The sequence below is a fragment of the Artemia franciscana genome, chromosome 20, assembly GCF_032884065.1.
Source record: "Artemia franciscana chromosome 20, ASM3288406v1, whole genome shotgun sequence".
NCBI classification, from domain to species: Eukaryota; Metazoa; Arthropoda; class Branchiopoda; order Anostraca; family Artemiidae; genus Artemia; species Artemia franciscana.
Window position 1 is genome coordinate 32,287,183 of NC_088882.1, and position 22,280 is coordinate 32,309,462.

At 34.2% G+C, this 22,280-nt stretch overlaps 1 protein-coding gene across 7 annotated transcripts in view; it reads right to left on the bottom strand.

Moving 5' to 3' along the window:
• Window positions 1-16,688, bottom strand: part of LOC136040125 (uncharacterized) — a 72,374-nt gene extending 55,686 nt beyond the window's left edge. The window contains exons 1-2 of one of the 7 annotated variants that reach the window (XM_065724230.1): window positions 16,548-16,688; window positions 2,403-2,687 (exon numbers count right to left, since the gene is read on the bottom strand). In XM_065724230.1, the coding sequence (XP_065580302.1) occupies window positions 2,403-2,679 (277 nt within the window). In that variant the 5' untranslated portion in view covers window positions 2,680-2,687; window positions 16,548-16,688. Of the gene's footprint in view, window positions 1-2,402; window positions 2,688-11,774; window positions 12,004-12,455; window positions 12,481-16,547 lie in introns of those variants that run through there. The other 6 variants (XM_065724231.1, XM_065724229.1, XM_065724232.1 and 3 more) reach the window with 6 other exon arrangements.
• Window positions 16,689-22,280: the final 5,592 nt, after the last annotated feature.

Consider the following 22,280-nt stretch of genomic DNA (forward strand, 5'->3'; position numbering starts at 1 on the left):
TATTGAGTCGGGTCGCTCCTTACTACAGTTCGTTACCCCGAACCGTTTGATATAAAATAAGTCCGTTAACGTAAATAGTGATAAATACGAGGATTGTATTCTTGCAGTTTGAGAAGATTAAATCGCTTACGCCAGAAATGAATGAGGGTGCGGAGGTAATGTTATGTAGCAAGAAAATCCATCAAGTGGATACTTTCATATACCTGGATAGTATTAATAGCAAAGATGGTAGAAGCAGCAAAGATGTAAAAAATAGAATAGCAGAAACTTTGCGGAAAGTAGAAAAATAGCAGAAAGTAGAAATTTGGAAGAATGGTAAAACAAGTCTGCAAAGCAAGAATGTTGTAATTTGGGTAATTACGAAACCCAAATTGTTCGCCTAGTTTTTCTTTACATGTGTATTGCATAATCTGCGACATAATAATTTTGTTGGTTGGAAGTTTCAACTTTGCTCTTCACTTTCATTAATTTTTTCTTGATTAATTTTTTTTCTCAATACGTTGTTTAGTTTTCACTTACTAAGGGGGCTGAAAGGAGGGGCATACAAGAAAGTGGGTTCTAAACCTCTGATCAGGGATTTTCAACCTTGGATATTGCAATAGAACCCTTCTCAAACTTTTCAGCCTTTCTGCTCCAGAAATTACACTAAATTCCACCCCTGAAAATTCCCCCACTCGTGGAGAAGTCCACCCGCTTTTAAAATTTAATACCTACAGAGAAAGTATTATCGTATGAAAGTAAAGAGCACCATTAAACCCTAAAAAGAGCAGAATTTATTTCATATTTACAGAATATATAGGAAATTAATTCTACACAGAATAGATATCGCTCGTTTCGGGGTTGGAACATTGGTAATTACGGTAATGATGGAGTTCAAGCATGTTTCTCAAACGTGGGCGTTTCGAAAGGCTGAGGAAGATTATTATTATTTTTTTCAGAGGGATTGTCTAAGAATGGTCTTAGTTGCCCAGTTGACTAACCGTATATCAAAAAACAATCTACAAAAAAACATGGTTCGACCCTACTTCCTAGGGCTACAGTACAGTAAAGGTTGAAATGGCTGAGCCATGTTTTTTGAATGAAGTATTAAAGATTTTCGTCCCCGACAATTTATAATAAAGCTTGGCTAATTTTTACACAGTCGTGATTTAGCTCGCTTTTGCAATGACCTAACTTGACCTAACTTGTTTTCACAGAGTGTCATTGTAATTCTACAGCTTGGACTTTTTTTTTATTTTATGTCGAGTACTTCGCTCGTTTTGGACCAAATATGGATGTAGCTCATTTTTGCACTGGGACAAAACTTGAGTCATTTCTGCAACAGAAATTCCCTCGTTTTTTGTACCAGGCCATGGTTTAGTTCATTTTTTTCACCGAGGCAGAAATTAGGGCGATTTTTCACCTGGTCTTTTGCATCAAATCAGGACTTGACTTGTTTCTACACCAAGTCTGGACTTCACTCGTCTTTGTAATAGAGTTCAGTTTGCTTTTAAAACGAATCAGAACCACAGCTTCACTCGTTTCCGCTCTAAATTAGGATCTATCTCCACCTTATACTTCACCCATTTTTTTCACTAAGTAACGACTAAACTTTTTTTTGCAAGGTATCACTAAAATTCTGCAGCCTGGACTTAGAACGCTTTTAAATGAGCCAGGGCTTAGCTAGCTTTTTCTCAGAATTTTACCGGGTCAGGACTTGGTTCACTAAGAAAAAAAAAACTAAGACTTTTTACCCTAATATATACAGTAGCCTCCATGTGATGGGGACCTTATGATAAAGCCAATCACATGGACTTCATAAACAGGAATACAAAGAAACACTACAGCATTCTTTCGAATTTAGATCCTCAATAAAAACAGTACGATTATTGCAGACAGGCTTCCTAAATTTATCCTTAGACCTCCAGAAAATAAAGAAATAGGGGTCTAGAAACCAGTTTTCATGTATCTTGAAGCTTAAACGGAAGTGAGAATCCCTCCCCTTTATCCTCGAATTTGTATCCCTGAAAGGAAGGGAAAAAAAAACAAAAACAAATACGATACTTTTTACCGTAATATATACAGCAGCCTTCATGTGCTATAGGCCTTATCATCAAACCAAGAACATGAACTTCAGGAATAGTACTGTTGCATTTTTCTACATTGTAGCACTTTTCTAAGTTCTAGATACTGGAAGTAAAATCAAATCCTCAATAAATACAGTATAGCTGTTGTAGACTGGCCTCCCAAAATTGGTCAAAAGATCAACAGAAATTTTTTTAATGGGGGGGGGGGCTAGAAAAGCACTTTTTACATCTTTTTTATCCTTACCATAGACAAATTTTCTCCCCTTCAGAGTTAAACCTAAATACACGATGGCAAGAATTTTTATGCAATAAAAAAAAAATTAAGCCACTTTTTACCATAATATATGCAGCAGTCTCCATATGCTGCAGACCTTATGACAAAACCGAAAACATGGACTTCAGAAACAGGACGACCAAGAAACACCACAGCATTCTTCTGAATTTTAGACACTGGAAGTTGAATCAAATCGCCAATAAATAAAGTACAATTATTGCAAACTGGTTCTGGTACAACCTCTTTCTCTTCGTCTTCATCTTGTTTCATATGATTTGGATAGAAATCTTCAAATATATCCAAAATAGATTGCCGACGAGTGATTTCATGATTTTCCATTGTTGAGGCTACATAAAAAAGAAATACCAAGTCTGATTATAAATATCAACATTTATCAATATCTCTTTCCTTATTGCACTAGAATATTTCAATACAACTGTCTTGATTTTGTAAAATCCTACTTAGAAAACTCAAACTATGCCAAACTTAACAGAGGAAAACTCACATTGACTTTAATATAGCTCTAATAAAACTCAACACAACAAAACTTAAACAAAGTAAAATTCAACCCTGTAAAAGTCAGTTCCAACAGCAAATCTGCCAATTTCAATTACTAAAATCAAATTCAATTGCTGGACATCCTGCCATGGGGATGGGGCACTATGTGACAACTTGCTATTGGAACAACTCATCATAACAGATAGAGAAAGTGACAGAACAGGAGAGGATGGTAGTAAATTGCTAAAGTCTTCAAGATGATAGACGATGATGATAAATCATGGGTCAAAGGACACCCTAATTCAGAAATTTATTTTTGGTTGGGGATATAGGCTCCCTAAAAATGGGCTAAAAAAATATAAGTTCCTGTCAAGGGAACCAGAACTTTAGGGACGAAGAGAAAAGGTATCAGAGGGCCCAAAAAACAGACTGAATAAATTTTCTATTTTAGTTCTTCTAAACTTGCACCTATGGAACAAGGAAACCTGTACATGGAAAAAGAATTTATAGGTTGGGGTCCCCCCATCAAAATAAGGCTTATGAAAAGGGTCGACAAATTCAACCTTTTTGAAACTATGTCATCAAGTCCTTGAGCTACAACTACAAGACTGCAAAGCGTATAAAAAAGATAAATAATAATAATAACAATTTGTCCATAAATGAGTGAAAGCCATTGCTAGAGGTAATAGCCATCACCCCTCAACTGTATATAACCAAGAGACAAGACTTATAAGTTAAGTAACGGGGAAAAATATATATATTGTCAGTACATGTTCTTGGTTGATGAATCAAAATCCAGGGCATGGCTGTATTCTAACCCAAACCCTAACATACTGTACATCTGATGTTTAAGGAGAACCAACGGTACTTAATTCTGTTTTTGAAAAGATCACATGTCCATTTAATGAGTAAAAACAAGTAAGACAGATAATGTAAGTAACTGAACACCAGGGGTTGAAGATAATTGTAACCAGTTTCTGAAACAACACTCACTATACATAACATATGAAAAAATCGAGAACCAAAAAAAAATGGGAAACAAAGACAAATCTAATTTTTAATTTGGCAGATTAATGGCTGAAAACTATTTGGTTGAAAATTATCAGCCATAATTTCAAGATATTTAAGTAGAAAAGTCAACTGCAGCCAAAATAGCTGCATGCACTCCTCCTCCGTATCAATCTACTCGAAGTCTCCCTCTTCATACCATCCCAGGAAGTTCCCATTTCCCTTAAATCTTCCCTTACAATATCCTCCTACCCCAGCCAAGGATGATCTGATTTTTGTTTAGCCCTAGACACTTGGAGAAAAAGACCGTCTTTGGCCATCTGTTATCCTTAATCTGCAGAACATGCTCTAACCACAGTTGGTATGAAAAAAAACTGTCTTGGAAAGTTCTAGGTAAAGAAGTTGATTTAGGTTACATTGGATAAAAAAAAACATTTTACCTTAATTTTGAAGTCACTTTTTCATAGGTTCTAGTCTCTGAAAATCCAATTCCTATTATTTCAGTAGGATTTTAAGCTGTTTGAAGGCAATTTTACAAAATTTAAGAAATAAATTTACAAATCACTAAACCCTTACAAATAAGAATTGAGCACACATACAAGGCTCAAGGCACTTTGACATCATTAGACGGGAGGCTGATATAGGCTACTATTGTAATGGTAATGAAAATTATTTTTGGAAAAGGTATGGAAAAAGGAATAAAAAAAAACTACTCTAGGTAGTTTAGAAGTTTTTTTTTCTTTTGCTTAGGATGATATGATGTGAATACACCTCTCATTGTGTCTTTCAAAATATATTAATTGGCTTCTTCACAGATTTTGTTTTGAGTCCTTAAAAAGACCATTAATGTGGCATTATGTTCCTTATTGTTTGACAGATAAATGACAGTAGAAAATGACTGCCCCCCCCCCAAAAAAAAATGTCCAACTTGTAAAAGAGTAACAAAAACGTATTTAAACAAACTTTTGATGTGTTCTATAAAGTTTTTTGTAAGCCCCCCCCCCAAAAAAAAAAACACTGTAAATACACCTTAAATACTAAAAACATACAAAAATATAACACTAAATGCTAAACATACATAAAGTAATGAAACAACCATAAAATTTAATCATATAAATAACCAGCTTTCCTGTTGTGTGCTGTTCAATCTCAAAATAAATGGAATTCAAAGAAAATCCTCACCACAGAAAAAAAAACTCTCAAGAGAATTTTCCCTTTTGTGTATATAACAATTATGTTTCAAAATTTATAAGAATTTGAAAAAGAAATCAGCAAAAAGTTCGAACAACATGATTTCCACAGTAGAGTTAATCCCAGACTGAATAGTTGTAGACTACCCTACATTCATTAAAAATTAACTAACTAATTTATTTTGATAACATGCAAAGAATTGGAAAGGGATTTTATTTAAAAACTTCATTGAATTAGATATACTTTGTTTTTTGTGTTAGATTATATCAGTCTATTTATGATTCATAAAGTAATTGTTTTGTTCTTCTTCTTGCTTGACACATGAAGCAAATTATGGCATCTGACTACATTATCTTCTATGATGTACTTCTTGATGATGCCATCCAATTACATCAACATATTATTTTGTTATCTAAAAAAAATTATGTTTGAATTGGTTTGAATTAATATTGTTATATGTTTAATAATATGATGAATAATGAGGGTAGGGCAGCATCCCTAGATGCTAGGCTTGAGCACGTTTATTTATTTAATTTTAATTGTTGTGATTTTGTGATGGTGGGAGATGGTGTGGACTTGGATTTGAATTTCGAGGACGAAGTGGTAAGTAAAAATAACACAAAATTATTTAATTGGATTTCTTTTTTTTAGTTTTTCTTTTAAAGAAGAGACTCTTTATTCGGTATTTATTTTTGTTTTAACCCCTATATAGCAGGCCATGGAGCCTTGTAGGGGGTAGAAAGTTATTGTTGTCCATTTATTTTGATGTTAATAAACTGAACTGAACTGAATGTCGCCCAAAAAGTATAGAAGTCATAATTTCTACGTTACCACATTAATGTCGTATATTCCAAGCATCTGTGTTCAGGAGTTTTAAACGTCAGTTAGGACGAAAGTATTTGAAAAATTAAGAGAGCCTTGGGAAGGGGTGGAAAAAATTTATACCTAAATTATTTCCAAGAGCATAGTCTTAAAGTTTTAAGCTATAAGTTAGTCTTAAATAACTTCTTAAAGTTTCTTAGCAATCAGACAAACAGTGTAGTAATTCATTAATGATGCAAAGATATAAATTCATTTTTATTCATATGGATAAAAGTGCAAAGCTTCACTTAACCCTCCCCCCTCCTGACAGATAAATATACATCCTACAATAAACTGTTTTTTTAGAATAGTGTAATTGATATAATAATATAAATTGATGCATATAATAATAATGTAATAATGTAATTGAAAAATATAGTTTGAATAAACCAACTGGACCAAATATTTAATCATCAAGGAGGCTGAGAGGGGGAGTTAAGCAACATATTTATAGGAATAAGATAATTAACAATTTTATGATTGTTTTAAAGCAGTTTTCAGAGCTTCTGATAGCCATTTTCTTATAAAGGACAAGGTTTTACTTTAATTGTCCCTTTTACGACCCAAACAGAATTTACAAAGGAATAAATTTGGATTACTTGAAAAGAGCACAAAATGTTACATCCAGTGGTGTGTTCACCTTCTGCCTAGCTGAGAAAGGGTGTGTTCACCCTAAGCCTACTTAGTAAAATTGGAGTATAGTAGCTCTTCTGAAGGAAACATTACAAAAACATTAGATTCCTTATTTAAAACTTTTTTTCAAAATTTTATGGTTGTTTACTGATAATGCACTCCCCAACCTAGATGGGTCTGGGTATAGTCCTGATAATATATTCCTTTGTTGTTTATCATCTTGTGATTTATCATCTTTTCCTTCTTAGAATAGGTTTGGTGCTTTCTTGACCTTAGATACAAAATTGATTTCAGAGGAATCGTGGACGAAAATATTATTTTAAATCATTTAAAAATGCAAATCACAATGGAAGTGAAAATGATGGTTTTCTTAGGGAAAAGCCTAGAATTGGGGCTGTTGGGAAGGAAACGTGCTAAGAAAACAGATCTTTTAATATAGAGAATATTTTTAGTTAGTACATTTTGAATAAAATTCTACTATATTACCCTCTCCCCTTCTAATGGGTTAATATATAGTCCAAATTATATATTTCCCATGTGTGTTTCTATTTCTTGAATTTGTTATAGTTGATAAAATGTGTGAGTGCATGAGTTGAATCAAGAGCAATGCATAGCAAAATGTATAAGAAATATATAATTTGGGCTATACATATGCACATTAAGGGCAAGGGGGGGGGTTAAATATAGTAGAAATGCAGTCAAAATATGTTCAGTATAATTTTTCTGGGTTAAAGTATAGTAGAAATGCAGTCAAAATGTGTTCAGTATAATTTTTCTGGGTAAAATTCTAGATAGGGAACTTTTTGCTATCTTGGAAAGTGGCTAGTAGGGTGACTGCAAAAAAAACAATGTTAGAATTTTGTTAGTCTTAACCCAGCAAAATGATTCACTTTTCCAGATATTGAGATTGCCGAAATTTGAGCTTGATTAAAACAATGTTAATCTGTGCTGTTTGTCGCTCTAAGTTTTAGAATATTCAAATTTTTGGCCAAAAAGCTGGCATATAGAGCCATAACTCTAGAACAGTAAATACCCGCTTAATATCTCAAAAGAAAGCCAATGTTGTTCTTGAAAATGTATATTCTATACATAATTATTGCTATTTTGATTCAGAGTTACATAGCCCCAATAATGTTATCTGGTACAATTAGGAGCCAGTTTGGGAGTATTATAAGAATTTTATGGGTTTTTGCATAATCTGTCTTCTTTTTTTAATATATGGCATGCACATCAGGTGCACAAAGCTAGTCCAAGGATAAAATATTTCTTGTGGACTATCCCATTCACCAGATCACCAGTTATAAACTACCTTCACATTGTCGAGTTTTCTGGGTTTTACCTTTATTTATTTATTTATTAATACCAAATACAGTAAGCTTTCAAGCTTGTCGCAATAAACATAATAAATAGAAGTTATGACAATACTGACATCATAATACACACATACAAATCAATGAAAATAACGACTACAACAAACACTGACAAATAATACCATAAATTATTTGAAAATGATTTACATTGAAAATTTGTTTCTACTAGTTTTGCTTTGAATCTGTTTATGTCATCTGTTAGAAATGTTTTAGGTGGAAGGTCATTCCATGGCTTCCACACCCTGCTGTAAAATGAATGTTGGCCTATTTTCCTTTTTGAAAGTGAAGGGTACAATTTATGTGGGTGATAACGGGTCCTGCTAGTGTCAATAAATGTGAAGAACTGTGATGTACTTATATTATCAATGCCTTTGATTATACGGAATGTGTTAATAATGTCTGCCCTATCCCTTCGGAATTGAAGACCTGGCAGTCCTAGCCTGTGCAGTCTATTTTCATACGGCAAATGTTTCAAATAAGGTACAAGCTTAGTTGCTCATTGCTGTTTTTTTCAACCCTTGCTCTGTCTTTTTTATTCAATGGATACATTACTGACGAATTGCATTCGAGTATAGGTCGAACTGTTGATTTATAAATGGCAATGAATGAACGGAGATTAAACTTACGGAAATTCCGTCCAAGACATAATAGCTGACAGTTTGCCTTACGAGTTACTTCAGAGACAGCCTGTCAAACCTAAGACTAGAATCAAAATGAACACCAAGGTCACGGACATATTCAACAGGTAAGATTGAATGCCCAGCAAGATGGTATTGGTAACTTTGTTCTACTTTGCCAAAGTAATGGACGACCCTACACTTATTTTCGTTGACAAACATGGAGTTAGCATTACACCAATTGTGCACTGCATCCAAGTCTTTTTGAAGCAACGAAGCTTCATCTGAATTTGTCAAGAAGCAGTAGAGCTTTACATCATCTGCGAACATTTTAATTGTGGAATGGTGGACAACAAGAGGCAAGTCATTAATGAAAAGGCAGAAAAGTACTGGACCAAGGCAACTACCTTGTGGAACACCACTTAAAACTTTCTCAGCAGAGGACAAAGCATCACCTACAATCACTTTCTGCGTCCTGCCTGTTAGATAATCACCAATCCAATACAACGTTCTGGCACCAAGGTGATATACCTCACACTTTTGAAGTAAAAGCGGAATGGAAATTTTATCAAACGCCTTAGAAAAATCTATATAAATGCAATCAAACCTGAGACCTTCATCTGCCATCCTATGGAAGTCAGTAATTACTTCCAAAAGCTGTGTATTACATGAACGTTTTTTGCGGAAACCGTGTTGAGATGGATGCCAAAGAAGATTTGATTCGAAATAATTTTATATTCTCTTGACAATTAGTTTTTCCATAACTCTGGAAAAAATTGAAGTGTTTGATATTGGTCTATAGTTTTTAAATTGTGTTTTTGTGCCACTTTTATACAGGGGTTTAATTATTGCTTTTTTTTCTTGCCATAGGGCAAGTACCAGACCCCAGACACAAATTATACATATATGTCAGTGGTTCAGTGAGTACTGTTGCAAGCTCTCGAATCATATGGTTTGAAAATTCATGAATGTCCGGTGATTTATTTGTGTCAAGATGCTTCAAGACCTCAAAAACTTGTTGATCATCAAAGTCGGAATCATCAAAATCTATTGTGAAATTGATAAAAAAAATTAGGATCAATAGGAGTTTCACTGTGAGGTCGTGTAAAAACAGATGAGGAAGGCTTATTAAAATGTTCGGCTTTTTCATTATCATCGTCTATATTTGTCTGTTTTTCAGGGTCAGTGAATGAAGTTGAGGATGGGGACTGTGAAGTCTGGTTTTTTTCTTATATATTTCCAAAGCCTTTTTAGGCAACTTTGAGCTGATGCAATGATAGAAGACTCAAGTGCCTCACGATTTGACCGAAGAAGCCTAGTTGCTCTATTTCTTGCTCTTTTATATCTTATCCATGACTCAGTGCTTCTTATTTTAATATACTCACACCATCGATGATTTTTTTCGCTAATAGCTTGTAGAATTTCTCGAGGCAGAAAAATTTATTATTTAGATGATGTGAAATTAGCTATAAGAGAATCAGCAAAACTTGCCATATCAAAACTGTTCATTTTTGGGAGAAAGCCTAAATTCCCATTGAACAGGAACAAAATGCAATTACTAAGCTGGAAAAACTTCACGCCAAGTGGAGGACACTTCAAAAAGACCAGAAGAAAACATTGAAAATGGTTAAGAACAAACTTAAACAGTTCATTGAAACGTTGGATGATCTCTTTGATACTGCTCAACAAGATTCCCTGGCTCTGACGAAATCAGAAGAAGATAAGACGTTTCTCATGAAACAGAGGAAGAAGGACTACCCAGGTTCAGTGACAGGAATAGATTTCAAATTGTTTCAACCTGAAGAAATCAAGGAACAAAAGGAACTTGCAAAATGAACAGACAATGAAGACAAGCTTAAAGGAGGAGAAAAAGAGACTGAAGAGGACAGCATCTACCAGGAAATTGGGATCTTGGAGGAAGTGAATGTCCCTGAAGAAGCTATAATGTCCCAGGACCATCTGAGAGAAAAAGGATGAAAGTTTCATTTGCAAGGGATGTTAAAGACATTTTAACATGAAATTGTCCATTTTGTTGCATTGATGTAAGATATTCAAAAAAAAATACCACAAGAATTTTAATAGCTATTTAAGAAGCACTAAACCTTTAAAGTTTCTAAAACTAAATTACATTACAGAAGGAAAATGTTCAAAGAACAATATTATAAAAAAAAACATTTTGATAAAGTAAACATTCCTGAAAAAGAGCTCATGGTTGTCCATTGGGATGGTAAACTTTTAATAAGTGTTTTAAAAAGTAAACATTGTGAGCAAACAGATATTGTGATTTAATATAATGAAAAAAGAAAAGCTGCTGGGAATTCCTATAACAGCAAACAGCCTTGGAGAGGAGCAAGCCATAGCCATGCATGAATGCCTAGATGAATGGGGTCTTCCCGACACTGCCCAGGCAATGTGCTTCAACACTACAGCATCCAACATGAAAGACTCAGTGGAACTTGCATCATATTGGAGCAAATGTTAGGAAAGAGTTGTTATACCTAGCTTGCCATCATCTTATCTTGGGAAACTCTGTCAAAAGACATATTTGACACAAAAATAGAATCAACCACTGGGCCTGATCTAAACATCTTTAATAGATTCCACGCTGTATGACCCAAGATAGACAAAGGAAAATACAAAATAGGTATCAGTGACAATCTAGCACAAAAGCAGAAAACTCCAGAAGTAATTGCAAATGTTGGTGCTGAATTCAAAACCAAATTAACTAAGGGCCACCTTAGATGGGACTACAAGGACATATTGCAGTTGGTTTTTGTATCTGTTGGATCACTAGATGTTGATGTTGTGGGTTTTAAAACTCCAAGAACCCTTTGTCACACTGGGTGGATGGATAAGGCTATTAATCCTTTAAAATCTTCATTTTTAGCTGTCAACTTAAGATGTCTAAAGAAGAAGGAAGTTCTATTCATGCCATATCTGTTTTCCTAGTTAAATTCACTGTAAAGCTTGGCTCAATGCTCCAGAGGTTCATCTTGCACCAAATCAAGATTTAGGTATTTTGCATAGTCTGTTAGACTATAAGTAAATAGCCCTGACCATTTAATTCATTTGTGGTATTCGAATGCAGAGTTGTCTGGATTTTTTTTATGCCATCATTACAGGTAATAAAAAGCTATTAATGGCTAATAAATTGCTCAGTAGCACAGATGAATCATCAGAGCACACTAAGGTTGTAAACCCAAAAGTCAGGAAAGAAAAATTAAAACAGGTAGTTGATATAGGATAATTTACTTACCAAAGAATTGTTTAGATTTCTTTGACTGATTTGACATATGAGCAGATTTCCTAAGACAACATCTAAACAACTGGCCTCAAAATAATGGTTTCAAGAAGGATTGAAAATTCTCAGAACATCAAAAGTAATTAATGATATTGTTGAGCATGGAGTTAAATTAATAACCAACTTGGAAAAAAGGTTTCAACTGAAACCTCTTAGCTGAACTTCAACTGAAATGAGAGACAAAATACACACAAACACACAGAGTCAGACAAGGAGACAGGCAAACACACTGTCAGACACACAGGCATAGCAAGAGAGAGACAAAAACACAAACACACAGAGTTAGTCAAACAAACACATAAAGACCACCTCAGAGACAGGCAAACACACACTCAGACACACAAGCACAGTAAGAGAGAAAAAAAACATGAACACACAGAGGCTGACACACAAACAAACAGTCAGACACATAGGCATAGTGAGAGAGAGACAAAAACCCACACACACAGACAGGCAAACACACTCAGACATACAAATACTGTGTGCAAATTATGATTTTTTAGTTTTGAAGAAAACAAACTAAAAATTAAAAAAAAAACTATAAAACTATAAACATTAAGAATAGATACCATCCATAAAAAAAATTCTAAGATGGCCTATGATTCAGCACAAATTTGAAAACAGACAAAATGTTACCTTTTTTCATAAATTTGCAAGGTTGGAAAAAGAAGGAAAGTAGTGAAGATAAAGGTTCTTCCCCCTGGAAAATATTTATTTATTTATTATTACATCAAATGGTAAGCAATAATGCTTGTTGATATCGACAAGAGTTAGAGAAAGAAAAAACTTAAATTCAAAACTCTTAAACTCAAACAAAACTTATACCCAAATGATCAAGTTGTAACAAATATCAACAAGAGCTATGAGCTCATATGGCACTTGTGACAAGACTGGAAGAGCCAAGAGCTCATATGATATGAGCTCTAGCAAAATTATAAGAATAAATTGATTGATTTAAAAGTAAAATCGGTGGCTTTGCCGGTTGGGATTTAAAATAAGAGCTCTGAGTCATGATGTCCTTCTAAATATCAAAATTCATTCAGATCTGATCACCCACTTGTAAGTTATAAATATCTTATTTTTTCTAAATTTTCCTCTTCATTCAGCCCCCCAGATGGTCTAATCGGGAGAAACGACTTTATCAAGTCAATTTGTGCAGCTCCCTGACATGCCTACCAATTTTCATTGTCCAAGCATGCCAAGAAGCACCAAACTTGCCAAAGCACTGAACCCCACCCCCTAAATCCCCCAAAGAGAGCAAATCCAGTATGGTTACGTCAATCACGTATCTACGACATTTGCTTATTCTACCCACCAAGCTTTATCCCAATTCCTCTACTCAAAGCTTTTTCCAAGATTTCTGATTTCCCCCTCCAACTCCCCCCAATAACAACAGATCTGGTTGGGATTTGAAACGAGAGCTCTCAGACATGAGTTCCTTCTAAATATCAAATTTTATTAAGATCCAGCAACCCATTCTTAAGTTAAAAATACCTCAGTTTTTCTAATTTTTCCAAATAACAACCCCCCCCCCAAGCTCCTCCATGGAGAAAGGATCAATTCCAATTATATCAATAGTATCTAGAACTTGTGCTTATTCTTCCCATCAAGTTCTGACCCCCCCCCCCCTGATTCCCCCCAACGTCACAGGATATGGTTGGAATTTAAAATAAGAGCTCTAAAGCACAAGATCCTTCTAAATATCAGATTTCATTAAGATAAGATCACCTGTTCATAAGTTGCAAATACCTCATTTTTTCTAATTTTTCTGAATTATCCCCCCCTCCATCTCCACCAAAGAGAACGGATTCGCTCTGGTTATGTCAGTCATGTATCTTGGACTTGTTTTTATTCATACCACCCAGTTTCATCCTGATCTCTCTGCTTTAAGTATTTTCCAAGATTTCCGGCCCCCCCTAATGATGCTGAATCTGGTTGAGTTTAAAATAAGAGATCTGAGTTATGAGGTCCTTCTAAATATGAAGTTTCATCAAGATCCGATCACTCCTTTGTAAGTTAAAAATACATCATTTTTCTAATTTTTTAAAATTAACCCCCCCCCAAACCCCCCCCATTAGAGCGGATCCATTTTGATTATACCAATCATGTATCTAGGACTTCTACTTATTTTCCCCACTAAGTTTCATCCCAATCCCTCCACTCTATATATTTTCCAAGAATGTAATCTCCCCCTCCCCAACTCCCCCCAATGTCACCAGATCCAGTTGGGATTTAAAATAAGAGCTATAAGACACGATATCCTTCTAAATGTCAAATTTCACTGAGATCTGATCACCTGTTTGTAAGTTAAAAATACCTCATTTTTTTCTAATTTTCAGAATTAACTCCCCCCCCCAACCCCCCAAACAGAGCAGATCCGTTCTGTTGCTTTAATCATGTATCTAGGACTGCTGCTTGTTTTTCCCGCCAAGTTTCATACCAATCCCTCCACTCTAAGCATTTTCCAAGATTTTAGGCCCCCCCCCCCCACAAACTCCCCCCAATGTCACCGGATCTGGTCGGGATTTAAAATAAGAGCTCTGAGACACAATATCCTTCCAAACATCAAATTTCATTAAGATCCCATTACCCATTTGTAAGTTAAAAATACTTCATTTTTTCCATATTAACTAGCCCCCTACACCCCCCAATGGTCAAATCAGGAAAGTGAATATTTCTAATTTAATCTGGTCTGGTCTCTGATATGCATGCCAAATTTCATTGTCCTAGCTTACCTAGAAGTGCCTAAAGTAGCAAAACCAGGACAGACCAACAGACAGACAGACCAACAGAATTTACAATCAGTATGTCACTTGCTTAATACCAAGTGCTATAAAAACTCCCAAATGGAAAGGTGTCTCCACAAAAGAAAATTTAAATATGTGCAAAATTTAAATTTAAATATTCCCAGTTTCCACAAATTTAATGGGTACATAATTCCAAGGTGAAACAGCCCTACTAGAAAATGAACACTGTCCTATTTTCTTATTTGATTTTTTTGGGGGGGGGGGCATAATGGTGTTGGTGGGTTGTGTGATAGTGACTGTATTTGAAAAATCCCTAGGTCATGTATACCTTTAATAATACAGAATACATTGATAAGGTCACTACAATGCTGTCTGAAATTTAATCATGAAATACCAAGCCTTGAGAGTTGCTCTTACCTTAAATTGCACCTTGGAGCAATCTAAAGATTTCCTTCTTGTAGGCTCTTTGAAGAATTTAAAGACAAGTTGAAGACTCATGGGCTGACCAATCATACTTCCACTCTGCATTACTCTATTTAGCATCCACTCTTGATTTGAAAGTTTCAAGACAAGTTGCAGAGACAGCATATTCTGAAAGTCTATTCAAAAGGCTGGTGACTCTGTTTGAAAAAAACTGATTTCCCTGGTGGAGTCTGCATGACATCATACACAGTTTCTTTGAGTGAAATATGGTAGAAGAAGTGGTGGCAAACAAGAATAAATCAGGGACAATGTTTGTCAAGATAAGTTTGAAGGTAGTTATGACATCACTGTATTTGCACCTATATGTTAGGCTTGGTAGTTTGAGGTGACAAAGATGCTCACAATAGGGGACTGTTTGGATTTGCTAATCAATTTTGTTGGTCACTTTTCAACTGCTTCTAGGATGAATTTGTCTTTTTTGTAAAAAAGGGGATGCAAGTGTCATGCCAACTTCAAGTTTTGGTTGGACAAGTGCTTTATATAGGGTTGACATGATTACTGGAGAGTGGCTCCTGATGGTTCTCTTTATTGTTCCTAGGGTGTGGTTAGCTGATGAAGCAGCAATAGCAGCACAAGAATCAAATTTGAGTTTTTCATCAACCAAGACACCCAGATCTCTCTATCCTCAGGAACAGCCAAAACATAAGTTTTGAGAGTGTACCCAAAACATAAGTTTTTTTCTCCAAAATGAAGGACATGGCATTTAGATGTGCTGAACCTCAATAACCAGACATTTGCCCAATTATTAAGCTCACTTATATCATGTTGAAAAACATCTCTTTATAGGGAAGATGCTGAAGGTAAGGAATCCTCCTTGATGCCCTCCTTTGTACCTTTTCTATGCAAAGTTCATCTAGCCTATTATAGTTAATGGAAACAAGATAGAAGTGTTATAGCCTACTTGAAAAGTGAGCAAACTAGAGACTTTAAACTAAAAAGAAATTTCAAAGATTGAATTTTCTGAAACTTCTCTTCAAAGATGATAGGCTAGACAGCAGTTTGCATTTTTCACAATTGCTGAAATATGATTATCAAATTTCAGTTGGGTATCAAAATGGATTTCTTCAGAAGGAAAATTTGTACTGGACAAAAGATATGTTTAATTGGGAGGTATCCTACAACAATAATGTAAAACAATACACTCAGATGGATTTATAAACATGGAATTGGACTCACATCATTGAATCAGGGAGTTTGAGTCCTCTTATGCGAATTGCACGTTTGTTAGATTTTGTTGGGTAAGTAGACTTTCATACCATTGGCAAACAACTTTAGAAATATATTAACTGGGATTAGACTATTTGCATATTATGAAGTAAGAATTGTTTTCTTAACATGTCTCCTTATGTAATGGAATGGTCATATAAACACACCCAGTAAATTCCAAGAGTATATTTTAAGCTCTAGAATCATTCCTGTAATTTTCACCTAACTTAATAGGCTAATTTCCAAGATGGGCTAGGCCTAGCGATTAAACTAATTAAATTTAAAAATCTACCCTAAATTGAAAATTTACAATCTATTCTTTGATACTTCCTCCGTTAAGATGGGTGAGTTTATGCACAGTATATTGTTTTGTTGTGACGGATTAATGCCAAACAACATTAAAATTTAGTTGAAGGCACATACTGTGTTTAAAATTTTGAATATTTTTCTTTTTGATAGATGACTCTTTTGTCAACAAACGTCACAGTCAATCAACGTCCGGCCGCTAGATGAATCTCAAATAACCGAGACAAAAACACCATTTGGGAGAATTAGGCGTTCCGGTTTCTTGTTATCCTGTTTGAGGACTACCTTTAGTTTAGACACAATATAGCCATTTTAGGTCACCTCGACTATTCTGAAGCACATTTTTTTTCTGCTTTGTCCAGTCATATGATTCATGTTGCCCCATTGTATTCATGTTTACGTTTCTTTTTATATTGCAGTGACTTTCTGCAGCGCATAATAAAACATGGCGTTTTGTAATGGACATTAACTATTCGAAACTGCTCCTGAGCCTATAGTCGGTTTACAATATTTTTTTGCTTCTTTTGTCTTTCAGATAAAAGATAGATCAGATAGATCTTTCAGATAGATCAGAGAATCTACTCTCAAATTATGTTCAGTTGTGTTATTTAGAAGAATGAAAAAATCTAAATTCCACGAATCTTGTGCCGAAATTCCAAAAAAGCCATTATATGTCCGTATAATGCTTTATTTGTCTTCACCCAATAATAACTTTTTCACACCACTTTGACTACTTATAACGAATAATGCATAATCCTTAGCAAAAGAAATTGACTAATAATAATTAGGCTTATAAAAAAATGCCGAACGTGCCCACTAACGTGTACGTTAAAACGTGCAAAAAAGAAGATTAAGCTGATGAGGTCAACTTAAGAAATCAACTTGTGCCCTTTATTACAATTTTTTAGTTTTTGTGACCGAAGTATTTAGAATTGTTTTAGTGGTCTTGTCACAACTTGTAGAGATTAGAAAATATATTCAAGTAAACAACAGAAAACTAAAATCCAATGCCTCCTTTCCAAAAATCTTAGAAAACCATTTAACTTTTCATATTTTGCGCCAGAGACTATTCAGTATCAATTAATCGTTCGAAAGTGTTGAAGTTGTAAATGTTTGGGATAAAATGTAGCAGAATTTACCTTTTAAAGTTTAGGAAGTCCTTTAGAATATTCTGGCATACCTTCCGCGAAAGCACTAAAAAGCAACTCAAGGGAAATATAATTTGACTAGTTTTCCAGCTTTGGGAGTTCCCTTATATCCTAAATGATTTTATTGACAAGCTTGCTGACATAACTAGAGGTTTTTCATTATCTTTTCAAGTCACATTTTATAATCCAGCCCAAGATTTTATATATACCAGGGTAATGGCTAATCTCTTGGGAGAATTTGCTAATGGTCAATTTTTCTGGGTCGTGGTCAGTCAATTATGAAGTTTGTAAAAGTTTTATGAGGTTATCGCATGACCTTGACTTTGTTACTTGCAAGAAGTTGAATTTAGACTCAACCTGAAGCATATGGGGACGGATAAAAACCCAATCAGATGTATAATAACGTAGCTCAGTCACTTCTTTTTCTGGTTTCCCTTTTCGCTTTTTTTACTTTTTTTCTTTTTTCTTTCCTTTACTTTGTTCCTTTCCTTCCCTTTCCTTTAAATTTTTACAGACATTACGTATATTTATACGCACTAAATTTGAATTCTAAACTGAAAAAGAAAATCTGTCAGATTCACATTTTTGCCATACTAAAATGAAATAAAAGGACACATTGTGTCAAAATTCATGTTTACTTTACATTTATTAAGTTTTTTCAACATTTTTTGCAAATTTTTCAAAAAATTGGTAATTTACATTTCTGAGGCTTTTATTCGTTTGATATTTCCTCTCTTCACTTTCAACTAATTTTTTTGAAGAATTGAACTAACAAAAATAAGGGTCTAGATTTGGGCCTCTTCAGAATGAGACATGCTAGAAAAAGAAGACATACACGTTTAAATTGCTAATTTTATGCTGATTTTATTTGGTGTGCCCCCCTCCTTGTGACACGTGTGAAAGAAATTCAGTGGATTTTCAAGTTCAATTTTGAATTTGTCTGGCCCTGCTGAGTGGCGCTGGGCTGTGAGTCTACTGAATAATATTCTTACGAAAACCATATTTGTTAATGTCTTGGTCATCTAGGTCAAATCTAGGTTAAAAAAGACGCAATCTAAGATAATAATCTGAGTTTCAGAAGTCAGAGGTTGAATCCTTTACTCTATTAAATAAAAAAACAAGTTTTTTTAAATGAAAGTAAGGAGCAACAATAAAACTTAAAACGAACAGAAATTACTCCGTATATGAAAGGGGTTGTCCCCTCCTTAACGCCCCACTCTTTACGCTAAAGTTTGACTCTTCCTCTTAGCTCTGTTTTTGAAACAGTAAGAAACTTTAGCGTAAAGAGCAGGGCGTTGATTATGGAATGCTACTATTCCATAATCTTACCCATTTCCATAATTTTATCACGGTTTCTCTCCGCTTACAAAAATTAAAATGATGAAAAAAAAAAATGACCACCTTATAATAAAAATTTGCATGGTTAGTTCTAGCTACTAAGATTTGATATTGCTAATATTCACTACTAAGATTATATTTATTAATTATGATTTATATAGTTATCATTTTGTCAATAGTTGCAGTGACAATTTTTTTTACAATTTTTTTTTATACTAAGATCAGTAGCAAGTTTAAATATTCTAAATGTTCGCTTCGCCGATTTTTCTCTCCGATTTTTCTCTATTCTGTGCCCGAGGAATTCCAAACTAGGGTATTTATAATATTCGTTCATGCAATGGAGGAAAAAAATTGGAAACAATTTGGAAAAAATTGTGCAAAATACTCTTTTTGTTATTTCATTGCTTTGTTATTGAAGTTTGCCAAATCCTAAAGTTAATTGAATAAAAAATAAAATGATAAGAAGTATCGAAATATCGAAAGTAAGAATATCGTTTAATCAAATTACCATCCAACAATATTTCTGAGAGTTTCTTCTGATAAGGGAGAGAATTCCTTTTAGTGACACCCCTCCCTCCTCTCTGCCTGGTTTAATTAATATATCCAAATAACTAGACCTCTTCTGATAAAATTCAACAGCCCCTGTGTTTGAGCAGTCGTTCCACGGGGGCCCATAAGGGGGGCAGGAAGGGGCTGCAGTACTCATGGTTGAATGGCTCTGCCTTATATTTTTCTTTTTAGATTTCTATTATACAGAATATTATACTATTAGAATATTATACATTCAAGCCTGTCAAGTAGCAGCACCAGGGGCAGTCACAATAGCCACAGGGTTTCCGAGATCTTATTGAACGAGGAACTTTGTATGTTCTCATGTATATTTTTTTTTCTTCTGAAAACGGCTTGATATTTTTTGTATTTATTTTTATTTTTTCATTTGGCACGCAGTGATTTTTTTGTCAGAATAAAGATTTAGATAGGTCGTGAGTTTGAGACCATTTGTTTACAGCCTTAGTTTTTGGAAAACAAAATCACTTGAGTGACGTCACGTTTATATGCAATGAAAAAACAGAACTTATTATATCCCCCCTTCAGAAGCTGTCATTAAAGAAATGGAACAACAAGCATCACAAACTAATCGCAAAATGAAAAAAATTGATACTGAAATCTTTGGTTAGAAGAATAGTAACAATCACATTGGGTCCTGAAAGAAAAAAAATCCTCTATAACGATTGATTCAATTATTATAATAGTTTGACTCTATGAAACCAGCAACGGTGAATGTTCCCATGTATAAGGACATCTCCTTATTAGTTTTTTTTTTATTGTAGTGAATTTGCAGATGTCATCTTATGGGAGCATTTATTTTTAGCAGACCATATAATTTTTGCAAATGCTGTTTTTCATGATTAATAATTTTTGAAATAAGGGCCTTCTGTACATGTAAACATAATTAATTGACGCTTTTAAATAAACGAATAAAAAAAAAAATGGTAATTCTAATTTTTAGGCTATAAGCGTATAGATCTTTTGAAAATGAAAATAAAAAAACAATAGATATCAACGGACCAAAGAAGGTGAACATTAGGCCCCGTCTAAGTCTATTTTATCTCCTGAAAGCCCTGACCTTGATACGCGTTTGAAAGATACTTAAATCTCCCCTGTCAATCCTCTCCAAGTTAAGGGTAAAATAGCAAGAAAGACCGACTTGGCCTTGCCGTCTGTTCTATGTTTATTAGTAGATACAAGAACTTGACAGTCTCTGTGATTCAGTCAAATCAAACCAGTTTGCTCGGTATATAAACAACGCTTTAGCAGTTAGTGTTAAATATTTTTTTTTTCAACTTTTTAAGGAGAGTCTTCAGTTGGAAAAAGGACTAATCAACCCAAGTTTGAAGATATAAGTCTCAGAAATGCCCTTAAGAGATTGCCAAGAAATTAATATTTAATCCCACCCCAAGTATTTTTTCTGAGATTTTTTCCAAGGGTGGTAATTTAATCACTGAAAAATGGAACCGATCCCTAGGGAAAGGGACTTCTGGCTGTTTTTAATGGCCAAACATACCCAGCAAATTTATTTTTCTTTGTCCTAGGTAATTTAAAATTTGTGTTTTAATGATATTCCCTTGTAATTTCAAACTTTGAAATAAAACACACAGATTAACCATTAATTGACATTTTTTTTAACCCTGGCATAAATCAAGAGGAAATCCGAAGAAAACCCTGATCCAAAATATCGGTTAATCAAATTATCAGCCAAAACTAATTTCTATTTGTCTATGAATTAGAATAACTTAATTAATTATAGCACTGTTACCTTAGCCTCTGCATCTTTATTCCGGTAACTCTAAACCGACTTAATCAAATCCATGATTATTTTTATTAATCAGATTCCTTGCCTTTAATTTAATTGACTGTACTTTACTATCAACTTGGAAAGCAAAAGAGTTCTTCAATGGAATTTAAAAACAGAAAATGAATGCATATGTCACTTATTTATCAGGTTAGCCAAATTTGATGTTTTTGGCCTATATCTCAGAAACGCCCCAACGACGTACATGGGCCCTACGATATTCGTTTTCAACATTGTCGACTACCACGGGACACACCCTTAACATTTTTGTACCTTCCAATATGGGTACTAATCGAAATAAGCGAAATACATTATCTGGCGCTCTGACTATATTTATCAGGTTAGCCAACTAGGCTTACCTTTCAAATATTGTTGATGGACAGAAGGGTTAATAGAAATCTTCAGTTTGTTTTAATCCATGGTTGAGATTATCCAATATTTAGAGAACAAAGTAGTCAAATAGAAATTTTCTTTATTTAAAAATCTAGTGATCACAAATTTCAATTTAGGACTAATAAATAATTACGATATATTATAAAAATTATTTGTCACAACAAAACTTCCGCGAAAAAAAATTGCTGGTTTAAACTTGGCAGACTTGGTTTTGAAAACCTAAAAAATATTTCAAATCTCGTTATTTAAGTCCTATGTCATCTTACGTTAAGCCCTTTGATAGAAACAAGTTCGATAAAATTTTTATTGTTTGTCTATCGGAACTATTTACTTAACTACTTGTTAAAGTAGTTAAACTACAAATAAACTACAAGTAAACTACAAATTATATAACTTAAATGTATTCTTTCACCCGTCTCTTGTGTTTCAATTAGCGTAAGCTAATTAAACAGTTCGTGGTAACGAACTGTAGTAAAGAGCGACCCGG